At 44.2% G+C, this 12,881-nt stretch overlaps 1 protein-coding gene across 2 annotated transcripts in view; it reads left to right on the top strand.

Moving 5' to 3' along the window:
* The window catches only part of LOC147886166 (Peptidase C13 family), a 45,190-nt gene extending 33,414 nt beyond the window's left edge, over positions 1-11,776 (top strand). For both annotated transcript variants that reach the window (XM_087395378.1, XM_087395379.1), the window contains exons 9-10: positions 10,860-11,060; positions 11,172-11,776. In XM_087395378.1, coding sequence (XP_087251504.1) covers positions 10,860-11,060; positions 11,172-11,327 — 357 coding nt within the window. In that variant the 3' untranslated portion in view covers positions 11,328-11,776. The remainder of the gene's footprint in view (positions 1-10,859; positions 11,061-11,171) is intronic.
* The last annotated feature ends 1,105 nt before the right edge of the window (positions 11,777-12,881 follow it).

Raw genomic sequence — 12,881 nt, 5'->3', positions numbered from 1 at the left:
GCTATTTCGGTCAGTTCTCTTCAGAGGGTCAGCTTTGAAATCTTTGTTAACTTTTATTGTATGGTCTGGGGAGTGCTCTATTTTGTGGAGTCTATTTTGTTGCTTGAAAGAAAGCAAGGACTCCAATTAATTGCAGTGTTTCTATTGAATGAGAAAAAAGGATTGGATTCGATTGTGATTTTTACTGGTGTTGATCATTGTCAAGTACTCTCCCTTAAGTGACGTGCCTGAAAGCTTGTGATCTGTGGTGTTATGCACTTGTCTATGCATGGTTGTAATTATGTTGCTCAGAGTGGAAGTAGTTATCTTGAAGTCAATCATATTTAGTTTGTGGAAGCTTTATGGTGCCATGTTTGGTTATTTAAGCCTGTCTTTAAATTACCAAAGCTGAATAGCCCATTTTTCTTTTAGTTTCAGAAGAGATTTTGATTGAGTATGCTTGTGCTTTCTAAGTTAGGAATGTAATTTTGCCTATTTGTAGGAAGCGATACATAAGTGTAAAGGGTCCATTTAGCTTTTATGTTTTAAATATAAGAGAGAGAGAGAGAGAGAGAGAGAGAGAGAGATTTTTTTCCTGTTTTTTGGAAGATTTTGTTTCTTGATTTGCTTGTTTATTTTTGCTTAGTCACCTTCTTCCTTTCTTCTTTATTTCTTGTTTTCTTTCTCTTTTGTTTATTTGATGTATTTTAGTAAGCACCGGGTTTGCCCAAGAGACTCTGGGGGTCTTTTGAAACCCATTATAGCTGCTTATGCTTGGACATTGATGACGACATAAGTGTTGCTTTGCTTGCTAAGTATGTCTTCCTTTTGTTTTTCATAAAAGTTTTTGTTTACCTCTTTTTTCTTCTTTTTCATTTTCTCTTTTATATTCTGTGAAGATTTTTGGTCTTTAGAACAACAAAAAATCTAAATTTGTATGATTGGACATGTTCTAGTATTACAAAGGTATATGTCTTTGATTAACTTGAGTTCCCCTAGTCTAAAATCTGTGTGTATACTTGATGACTTATATATCCATTAAATCACTGCAATTTGGACAGTAAACGTCAACACATACAACTGTAAGCAATTCACAGATTCCCCCTAGAATGAAGGGAATCCCAAAAAAAAGACCATGGTCTGAGGATAGAGGGGAGGAGATGGGATCCTCTATTAGGAATTTCTGTAGATAATGGAAGAGGTCGAAACCATAGTTCTTTGTTTTTTGTAAAAAGGATAAGTTTGGGCACGTTCTTGGATTCATCTAGATATATGTTTCTGCCATATTAGTGGACTTGAAAATTTTACTTAAGAAATTGTCCATAGGGCAACACACCACAACAAATGGAAATGTTATTGCCATACAGTAGCAACTTGGACTTGAGGGAAAGAAAATCAGTTATGGATCACTACTCTGTAGATTGTTTGGGTCCCTCCCTCCTTTGTAGCTTCCTTGAGGAAGCTCCTCGTCGGACAAGTGCCGTTGCCCCTCTCGTGGTTTGTCTCCCCACGTCCAATAGTAGAGAGGAGATATTTGTTGTCCTCATGCAAGTGTCCACCCGAGGTTGAGTTTGTCCGGATGTGCACTCTGGCTCTTTGCTATGTCTAGTCCCTTGCTACCCATGGCTTGGGTCATCGGAGAAGAAGTCTGTGATTGTCCTCTGAGATGGGGCTCTAAAGGCCTGTCCTATGCTCTCCTTTGAGCTTGTATGAGCTTTTCTCTCTGTCTTTGGGTATTGAGGAGGAAAATCGCCACATGTCTTTGATTAGGGTGTGCCAGAAACTCTTTGAGTGGGCAAAAAATGATGCTGAAAAGGCATTTATGCCGTCCATGGATCTCATAGTACACCGAGAATTCGAATGCAAAATAATCCTCTGTCTCGGTCTCTTGCATATCACATAAAGTGTGGATCCGTCTCTCACGTGGGATGCCCTTTGCCCCCCCTTTCTCAACTTGTAGCTTGTGTGAAGATACTTTGAACTGTCCTCAATGAGCGGAACGGATGGAACCTCAAGGGTATACCGAAATGGTGAAGTATGACCATTTGTTATCCCCATCCTGCAAACCATCTGTGTGTCCGAAACTTGAGAGTAGACCTTGGGTTTGCTATGGATAGGGGAGTGCAACTCTCCCTTTTATCATCCATCCGAGGCCTACTAGAGGCCAATCTAGCAAGAAAACATGGGTGACTAAAAGGACGACCTGCCACACCAGTATACCCGATTGCCATGGACAGATATGCCACCATAGTCATTGATTGCCACATGGCCATCCACCTCATATTGTTGGGTGCAGGGAGCAATGGAATGCAAGAGAGCAAGCAACACCTGAGCAAACAAGAGTACTGATAGATGAATAATGAAGAAAGTACAAGTGTAGCCATTGTATGGCCGCATCAACGGGTTGACCAAGTCTAGGAGCAAATGTCCTAACTAGCCTACAAGGCCATACTAGGGCTAAGTGCTGACAACCCCCCCTCCATGGTATGGCTGAAGTATGTTGGATACATCTCAGGTATACTTGGAATCTATATCATGGTTGCACATATTTGTCCAAGATGGTGGATATGTCAACCTATGATAGTACAGAGATCAACATCATGTAATAAAATGGTGCCAAGTGTAAGGCATGTCTAAAAGCCTCAAACTTGGGTCGTGCTAGAGCCTTTGTGAAGAGATCTGCTAAGGTATCCAACGTAGGACAACTGTATACCCGCAGTTGATAGGTATTCTCAAACATAATGATAGTGCACCTCAATGTGCTTGGTACACGCATGGAAGATAGGATTACACGCTACGGACAAAGCACTCTGGCTATCAGTGTAGATGATGGAAGTGGAGGTCTAGCGACATCAAGATCTGCAAGTAACTTACAAAGCCAAACACACTCTACAGTGACTGTGAAGGCTGCTTTGTACTCAGCTTCACAGCTTGAAGTAGCAATTGTAGGTTGCTTATTGCTGAACCAAGAAATGCATGAAGAGCCAAGCATGAAATAGTGGCCATTGTGAGACACCCTCATGTCGTAACAACCGGCCCAATCACTGTCCATGAATGCATGCTCCAAATGCTCCATACCCGCTTCACTGCCTGCCAATGCTTGTGCTGGGCTTGTGCATGTACTTGCTTAATTGTAAATGGCATATTGCAAATAAGGCTAGGTATGACATAAGTAAATAAGAGAGCCCATAGCCTGCTGACAAAGTGTAGCATCAAATGGGGGCACTCCCATCTTTGGAGGAGAAACAAGAGCTAGGTTCCAATGGAGTAGAAACCAGCTTACAATCCTTGAATTGGAAGCACTGCAAGATCTGTTCAATATATTTGGACTCTTGATTATGCCCCCCTTAATATTAGCAAACTAGATGCGCAAATAGTAGTGCAACCTGCCCATATCTGACATTGCAAATGATTTTTGCAAAGCTTGCTTTGAAATCTGCAATTTTCTGCATGTCGGTTCCAGTGATAAGCATGTCATCCACATAAAGATTTAAAATCAGAAATTCTGATTCACTCTTCTGGTCTAATCCTAGAGGCTGAGTGACATAGACCTCTTTCAATAAATCTGCATGAAGGAAAGTTGGTCTTAATGTCCGACTGGTGGACCTCCTAATGACTATGAGATGCAAGAGCAATAACACACCGAATGGTTGTAATGCCTGAAGTGGGAGTGGATGTCTTATAAAAGTCAATGCCATTTTGTTGGGCATATCCTTTCGCAACAAGGTGGGCTTTGTAGCGGTCAACACTACCATAAGCTTTCCGCTTCAATTTGTAGACCCACTTAGTGCCGATGGCACACTGATAAGTCACACAACTCCATATGCCATTCGCATGAATGGAGTCAAGTTCAGCTCTCATGGCATCCATCCATTCTCTACTATCAAATGCATCCTTTTGACAGAGAAGTTCCTTATTAGAGGCAGTAGGAATCAAAGCAACATGAAGCAAGTTGCCATGCATTTGTTTCCGTTGCTTTGATTCCTATTGTCATGCATTTGTTTTTGTGCACCTTTGGTGTGAGCAGCCAAAGGCTCAGCTTGCTTGGTGTCCTGTAGAGTATCGAAGAGCCACCTTGGAACTCTTTTCTGTTGTCTAATGACAGCCTACTCGTTATCAATTACTTGCAAATCAGGCTGAACATTAGCAACAAGGGGAGGCTTTGAACTTCTAGAAGCATTTGGAGTCGTACCTGCAAAGAGTCCTCTGAATGTGTGAAGTATGGAATCAAATACATAAGAGGCTTCTACTAATGGATGTTTTTTTACAGACCAGCCAACGTGAAGTTGCATGCTCAGCAAAAACCACGTCTCTACTGACAATTACCTTGCCTGTGCTAGGCTGAAACAACCTATCTCCTTTGGTTTGTGAGATGTAGCCAATGAAAATGCATTTGATGGCCTTATCATCCAGCTTATGCCTAGTTGAGAGGGTGCATATGTATATGCAAGATTTCCAAACACTTGCATGTGAGAAATTACGGGCTTGCGTCTATCCATGGGTAATGGTCTTCAATTCTTGAGTGGGTGCTCATTTGAGCACATATTTGGCATACATAATAGCATCCAACTAGAATTTATTGGGCAAAGGCTTCCCCTTAAGCATGCGCATGCCCATTTCCACAGATGTTCTATTTTAAAAAAAATAAAAGAGTGATATATTCCATTCAAAACAAATCATACAACAGGTGGGAGAGAAAGTACTCTATCCCTAGCCTCAACAATGTGGCAAAAAGCCATGGTGGTGGTCTAAAATGCCACGACATCCCAAAAGGGGTCAAATGAAAAAACAAGGAGCAGTCCCATGTCCTCATGAAGGATATAAGTCTCCCACGAGCTGCCAAAGAGGTGCCTGTACACCGCTCCCACTGACTCCTGAGAGTGAAGATAATCTCCGCCCAAATGGAAACGAGAGTGTCAGCCTCCGTGCATAAATGGCCCCCAAGAACAAAAGAACATCGCGAACACCATATCCGCCATAGGGTAATGCTGGAAATGACCTCCCAGGCTGACCCTGCAGCTGAAGTAGGCAGGGAATCCTGGTACCAAAAGCAAATCCTGTGGCTCCATGATGCTGGCCTCTGTGGGACCCTGTCTCTGGTGACCCTGCATGAAGAAACCGCATGAAGAAACCGTGGTCTCCTGGCTCTGACTCAAAGAGAGTAAAAGCTCCATATCCTCTCCCCCAAAGGGCAGCGCCCCATGTCATGAGAAAGGACTCGGATGTAACATGTGAGAACAACCTGAAGATACCTGTCCAGACCACTCTAGAGCTGGGGCAGCTCCATAAACAATGCTTGCTAGATTCCTCTGCAAGCTGACAATGCATACACAAGGAGGGTCTACCCATCTGCTGAAGCCAAGTACCCACAGGTATGCCTCTATGTATAGTGAGCCAAAGAAAGTAGGAGACTTTCCTGGCTCTACTGATGCCCCAAAAGTGAGTCCAGTAGCTCAACAAGAGCTCTGCAGTAAGTCCCTGTGTGCGCCAATGCTGGGAGGCAGATGGTAGGTGATGAGAGTCTCTCTGCTGAAGCCTGTAACCTGTCCTCGTCGAGTACTTGAAAAAGGAAAGAGGACAATCGCCTGCCACCGGAGCAGGCCATGCCCACTCACCTGGGTCCCAGTCAAGCTTCGCAAGAGGTCGGCCCTAAAAAATCCGAAGTAGATGGAAAAAATCCGAAGTCTCCATCTACTATCCTCTGCAATGGTCAACCTGGAAGGATCTGTGGCCCATTCCTTACCCAGGCAACCAATGACCCTGACTCTCTACCAAAGGAGCTCCTGCCGATCCAAGGGCTGAGTGGGATACAATTTGTGAGAGGAGTCCGCCTCAAAATAGATAAACGGTGCCGGTCCTAAACGAACTCCGATGCATAGCCCAGCCTCACTAAAACAACCTGACCAAGTAGAGATGGGGTGAACATAGGCTGGATCTGTGAGTATATCCCTCCACTGCTGAGGAATAGCTCTCATGATTAGTAATCTGGTGGCAGCAATCTGTCGAAGTGGCCCGTGTCTATCTCTGATCACCTCCTCTGACATCTCCACACCACCCCTGAACCAATCTCCAACTGTCACAACCCCTTGAGCATGCCATCTGGCCAAGGGAGTCCTAAGTTCTGTACCAAGGGAAGATCCCTGATACCGAACCAGGGGGTTATGGTAAAGTGGCTGTCGAGCAATTCTCTCTCTGGAGGAGGGAACTGCTCTGATGAGGTGTTGTCGAAAAAGATCCTAGATCTGAATAAGCCTTTTTACCAGTGGTGAGGAAGGCTGAGAATGCTGGTCCGCCAGGAAGATCCAACTGACTCTACCTGCCCACTGGCCTGCTGCTCTGGGGGTGCACTGGTGAATCCAATGCAGTAGGAATTGCTTCCACGGCTGATCTCCTGGAGTCAAACCTCTAACAAGAAGTTTGACTAAAAGGGCTCTGCTCTGCATCTTCGGATCAAGAACCCCAAGTCCTCCCTGCGAGGAGGGTAAAGTGATACTATCCCATGAAGCTCTGGCCCTAGTGTCCTCAGAACCATCACCACCACTCCACAGAAAGTTCCGAAGCAATCTCCTCACCTGGCGAATCGAGTCAGCATGAAAGCACCAACATGATGCAACGTACCACATAGTCACTAGTAGAACCTGGTTGAGTACCAGCGCTCTTCCGGCCAAAGAAAGTCTAGCCGTACTCCAGTAGGCTAGCTTCCTCCGGATACTCTCAAGAACTGGGGGCAAACTGCTGCGTCGGGGACACCTCAATGCCAACTTGGAAGCCTAGATATCTCGTGGAGGTGCCTCTGGGTATCCACACAAAGCCTCTGTCTCCTCCCCATGCTGGGGTATCCTGCTGAGCTCCAGTCCAGATGCCTTTTGATTTGTTCCAATTGAGAAGTCCCCCTGAGGCTAGGCAAAACTTGTCAATTGAGTCTGCAGCAGTAGCAAGACTATATGCATCTCCTCTGACTGTCAGTGCCGTGTCATTAGCAAACTCAGTGTCCAGAAGCTCCTGCTCCTACTGGATAGGCAGATGAAGGCCCAAAGTGCCTGTATTTGTCTCTGATGATATCTGGCAGCAAAGGCTTTAAGCGAAGAGCCAAGGTCTTCGCTAGAATCTTGTAGGCTGTCCCTAGAAGTGTAATGGGTCTCCAATTGCATAGGAGTGTCTTGTCTCCCCCTTTCGGGATGAGACAAATCAAACCTGTGCATAATGTCTCGCCCAAAGATCCTGTATCGAGAGCCTCTGAAAAGGCAGAGAGTAGATGAGGCCCAATCGTATCCTAAAGAGCTCTAAAAAGAAGTGGCGACAAACCGTCCTCCCTTGGGCATCTGTCTCTGGGCAGCTCATGTAACGCGTCCGTGATCACCAGGAGTGATAGTGGGCTATCCAAAACATGACTCATCCTGTGTGAGACCATCTGGGGGACATGGCTCCAAATCTCCTCTCTGGCTCTGATCATCTCCTCGGTGATTGGATCGGCAGTGTAAAGAGTGGAGTAGAAATCGGAAGTGATCTCAACAAGACGATGAGGGTCCATCTGAAGATACCCGGCCTCATCCACAAGTCTACGAAGGCTGTCCGAAGAGTATCTCTGACCCACTGCCCTGAAAAACTCTCTAGAGCATCTATCCCCCTTCTGGATCCAGAACGTCTGCTGGGAGTAAAACCTGAACTGGGCCCTCCTGCCCTGAATCTCCTCTAGTCTCTCTTGAGCCTCCGAAAGCTGCCCTCTGTTTGAAAAGAGAATGAGGAAAACTCTGAATCAATCTCTGAAGTCGTTGACTCTAGCCAAAGCCCTCTCTACCCACATCAACCAGCCCTGATCCACAGGAGTGTCCTCTGACAACCAAGCCCCTCTCAACCGTTCCACGAACTCTGCGTCCTGGAAAACAAAGTCCGGAACTCTCACAGAGCCTGTGCTCTCCAATCGAGAGGTAGGGAGAATCTGCAATAGGACTGGAGCATGGTCAGATAAAACATAACCCGGGCGGATCCCAATCTGTCCTCCTTTGGCCTGGCCCCATTGGCCAACATAAAACCTGTCAAGTCTGACCAAAGAAAGAGAGCCATGAAAAACCCCGGACCAAGAGAACTGAAGATTGTCAGCCAAGTGACGAAAGTCGTCCAATCGAGCTGCATCGTGAAGTCGAGCGTGCAAAACAAAACTATCCCACTCCACTCTCTCCCTGTCAGAAAGGCCACCCTCTGTCTGGCCCGACTTGTCTTCAGAGAATTCAACCATGTTGAAATCTCCTCCAACAATCCAAGTGTCGGCCTAAGGAAGGGACTCTCTGAGCTGTCTCCAAAAAGCACGTCTGTGGGCTGGAATAAGTCTCCAATCATACAAATTTAGATTTTTTGTTGTTCTAAAGATAAAAAATCTACAAAGAATATAAAAGAGAAAATGAAAGAGAAGAAAAAAGAGGTAAACAAAAACTTTTATGAAAAACAAAAGGAAGACATACTCAGCAAGCAAAGCAACACTTATGTCGTCGTCAGTGCCCAAGCATAAGCAGCTATACTGGGTTTCTAGTCTATTTTGTTGTGGAGTGTCTGGCACTGTGCACTGATGTATAATACCCCAGGCTGCTTAAAATAAGAAAACTCTTGGGATAATTATTCACTCCCCTTGTCAGTGCGGAGGGTCAAGAGGCTTTCCCCACTCTCATTCTCTGCTAAGGCAAGAAAATGCTTGAAGCAAGAGAAGACATCCGACTTGCATTTCATGGGATAAATCAAAGTAAACCTCGCGAAGTCATCCACAAAAGCAGAATAGTATGAGTAGCTCCCAAGTGATACTGTCCGTGGCTTGGCCCGCATACATCACTATTTTCTAGGTGCAACATGCTGGATGCACCAATGGTCCCATCTTTTGGAAATGGAAACCGATGCATTTTTCCCATTCAGTAAGTATTGGAAATCACAAATTCAGCAATGGCATTAGCTTCTATATCAGGCTCTTATTCAAATATATCAAGGTGATACAAGCTGTTGTCATACGTTTTAGTGAGTACAATATAGTTATCGTGTTGGTTATCACCCACGGCACAACGATGACTGTCAAAAAGAATTCTAAAGCCATTTGTGGAAGTGGTTGAAATATAAATCAATTTCTTCTTGATACTTGGAGTATACAAAACTTCCACAATTGTCACCATATCACCTGACAGTAATGTGACCTGCACCTAACCAATCCCTTTCATGGGATAAGCTGCATTGTTTGCATAAGGGACAATGCCCCCTGTGGAGCATCACATAAGGACTGAAATAGAGATTTGCAAGAGGTAATGAGCTTAGAAGCACCGTTGTCAAAATCCAGGCTGACTCAGAATCTGAAATTGATAAAGCTGAAGCATGCATCTCCCTGTGGAGCATCACGTAAGGACTGAAATAGAGATTTGCAAGAGGTAATGGGGGTTACCCATGGCCATTGGTCTCAAGGTTGTAGTGAATTCTTGGTATGCGTAAGGTGTTGTGGACACTACCTGTGAATCTGGGACAATCTCATCAATATTGATGAGCTGCTCTCTAAAATCCTTGACCTGTGTGAGATAGGCATCCATGCTGTCCTCTTTGTTCATCTTAACTCCATTGAATTGCCTGTGCAAAATAGGCAACCCTAGCCTCATTCCTAATCTGATAGCCTCATTCCTAATCTGATAGAGATTCACCAAAGTGTCCCATGCAGCCTTGGCAGTCTTGCAAGACCGAATGTGAGGTATAACAACACTCTTGCTATTCACAACGATCACTACATGTGCCTGTGCATCTCTCTGATCCCAACGTATCTGTTCAGGTGTGGTGGCAGGCACTACGGGAGCAGTGGCTGTTGAACCAGAAGTGGCAGTGGTAGTGGCCTGCGGGGGCAGCGGACGCCTGTGCTGGAGAGACAGGTATAGTCTCGGCGGATCCAGATACAATACTCCATAAATTCTTGGATACCAACAGTGGTGGACCAAGTACGACCACATGGGATCGTTGGTACCATCAAGCTTGTCTTCAGTGGCAAGCATTGTAAAGGACACATGGTTTGCCATGCCAAGTGAAAGTCCCCAAAAAGAAAGTGCCCTGCAAATGTCAAAGACTCAAGTGTATCACTGCAATGAGCAGGCTGCACAAAAGCTGACACAAAATCTGTCAATGTCAACCCCGAAATGACAGCAACAGCTTTGCAAATGTGAAGGCCAGGTAGGCCGGCTCAAACACTGAGCTAAGATGCACAATTCTGTCCTGCAAAATCTGCCTGCAATTCTGCAAAATTCTGCACAAATCTGCCCCAATGTATACACAAATATGCTCCAATGACCTGAAAATCAAGTTCCAAAAGCACAAGGGCCAATGCCTTGCAAGCTGAATGTGAGAAATCGAAGGACAAGACCTTACCAGGCAATCTGTGAGCAAAGGACTGCAATTTGGCAAAAATCCTTAAATCTTGGAGAGGGCAAATGTGCCAAAAGAGGGCAAATGCAAGAAAAACCCCAATTGTGACTGCAATGTTTAAATCCAACAACAATGTGTTGCAAATCTGAGCCAATGTTCCACAAAACGAGACTAAATGCTTTGAAGCTGGCTGGAATAGATGCAAAGAGACTCAAATGACTGCATGGTGAGCAGAAACCCCCAAGACTGAAGGAAAACTGCAAAAGGCAGCTGTAGAGACGTTGTATGGCCAGAAAATGGTCAAGAGCAAGTGATTGTACGGATCCATACAGTTCTACGATAACATGCAATATGCTCTTGTTTGTTTGCTTTTTTTACATCAGTACATCTTTTGAGACTATCTCGTGGATATAAAATCTGCTTTTAGTGTAGGGATTGAAGTGTACAAGCTACTCATGGAAACTTGTTTTCGTGCTCTCTTTTTGTGGCGCTCTTGCCTGGTGCAGGTACTGGTAACAAACTTTTTTGGGTCTGTCATGGAAACTGTCCATACAGATTCTCCTTACATAGGCTTCCGTGGTGAGCCTAATGGAAATTCTATCCCAGAAAGGGACATAACAGCGGGCACTGCAAAACATTATAACGAGAATGAGCAGGCTGAGCCACATCTCAGGGTGGAGAATGATGCAATTCCACACTGCACAGAGGTCTGCTTTTGGAATCATGTTAGTCATTTCAATCTTCTCTGTCTTCCCTAAATTGCAATAAAAGGCTTATACCTAATGTGATCTATTGTAAATTTTGTGTGGACCTAACAGATTCAAGACAGCAAGTCAAGAGAACCTTTTGAGATTCTGTTTCAACATCTGAAAAGACTTGATATGGTTGGTGTTCCAGAGAACATCATCCATCTTGGGCTTGCTGGTTTAGTTGTGATGGTAGTTCTTTCCACATGGTGGTACCCAAGGACATAAAACACCTTTCTGTTTCTGCAGTACAAGCTGTTCTGATTGTCAAATTTAACTGTGAATATTTAGGATATAAATTGCAAAATCAGGAACATGCTAGCATGTTTGGGATATTGACTAATTGACTAATTTTGATACTGCATGTATCAAAAGGACATACCAGCAGAATACAGTATTATATTTTTCCTGGAGCTGAAACTCTCATGTATCCATGATAGAATTCATAGAAACATAAATGGTGGTCCTCCAACAAAAGACCAGCTTTAAACATTGGGGTCACAGTTTTGCCATCGTATTTCTGGGGACTGTGGCATTAGAAAGAGGAATTTCTATGCAGGCTTCATTCAGGTATGCTGCAGTTAGCATGTTAGCAGATGACCTTTTGGATATGAGAACATGTGTACGTTTGAAAAATATTTTTTAAGGCCAAGGCATGCGCTTGCAATTTTCGAAGACCCCTCTCTTGTTGTCACTGTGGTACTTGCCTAGCCTTCCAAGCTGTTGGAGGATCTGAGAAAATTTGATGACCGGGCTGGTGAAGCAGTTAGGCATGCTCTATGCCTGTTTGATTGATTTAATGATGCAATGTGATTCTCCTCGTCTCAACTAGTGTTCTGACCTGGAAAAGCTAACCATTAAAACATCATATTCTTCATCTCGGGTCTCAAATAAGCAATTGAAATGCATGTTCTTCCATTCCAGGTCTCAAGTTGGCCATGGAAAATGTTACTTGTAATTCAAGGGAGGATTGGAAACTACAGGAGACAAACATATCTTTCAGAGCATCCAACTCCACAATCAGTAGATTCTGCACTGATAACGAAGCTGAATTTCAATATAAGAGAATTTAGAATGGTCGTAAAATTGTAGCATATGTAGTCATTGGCCTACAAATATGTATGCGATTGATATAATGGCAAGAATTGAATCCTTAAGACTTAACCTAGTTAAGCACGTGAGAATCATGTATGATAGGCCACTAGCTAGACAATCCATTTGGAGCCTTGCAATGAATTGAGGAGTGCATGAGGGAGTGGTGAGAGCCAATTGGATAATGGCCACCACTATATACAAATAGCCTTTGCATGAGCAAACTATTACAAAAAATCTCTGAAGTCATACAAACAACAATTTTGAAAGGGAAGAGACATCCAACTTGCATAAAAGCATACCTAAGCGAAGGCTGGCTAGCTAGCTTGAGCTATGGATTTCATGCATGTATGATTAGAGAGAATCAAGAACACATCAAAGAGATTTGTTGCAATAGAGGACACACATGTAAGGCATGCACGATACCAAGATAGAAGTCACTAGCTAGTTGGTCCATTGTGATCCAGCATGCCATGTGAAATGATAGCATACTTGATGAGCATGACAGACAACTTGGCCAGTCCCATTACATGTAGTGGTCCAAATGGGAGAGAGGCTCTGCCTCCTCTTAAGGTTCTTGGAAAGCTTTCAAAAAGCTTTCAGAGGATCTTAAACAACAATGGTTAGCCACCTCAGTGGAAGTGCATGGAGGATTCATCAAATAGATGCAGCCTTACCCGAGAATTGGTA

Source organism: Dipteris shenzhenensis, chromosome 24, assembly GCF_047967505.1.
Source record: "Dipteris shenzhenensis isolate YYH24624 ecotype China chromosome 24, Dip_SZ_1.0, whole genome shotgun sequence".
NCBI lineage: Eukaryota > Viridiplantae > Streptophyta > Polypodiopsida > Gleicheniales > Dipteridaceae > Dipteris > Dipteris shenzhenensis.
This window is presented reverse-complemented; position numbering and strand designations above follow the sequence as displayed.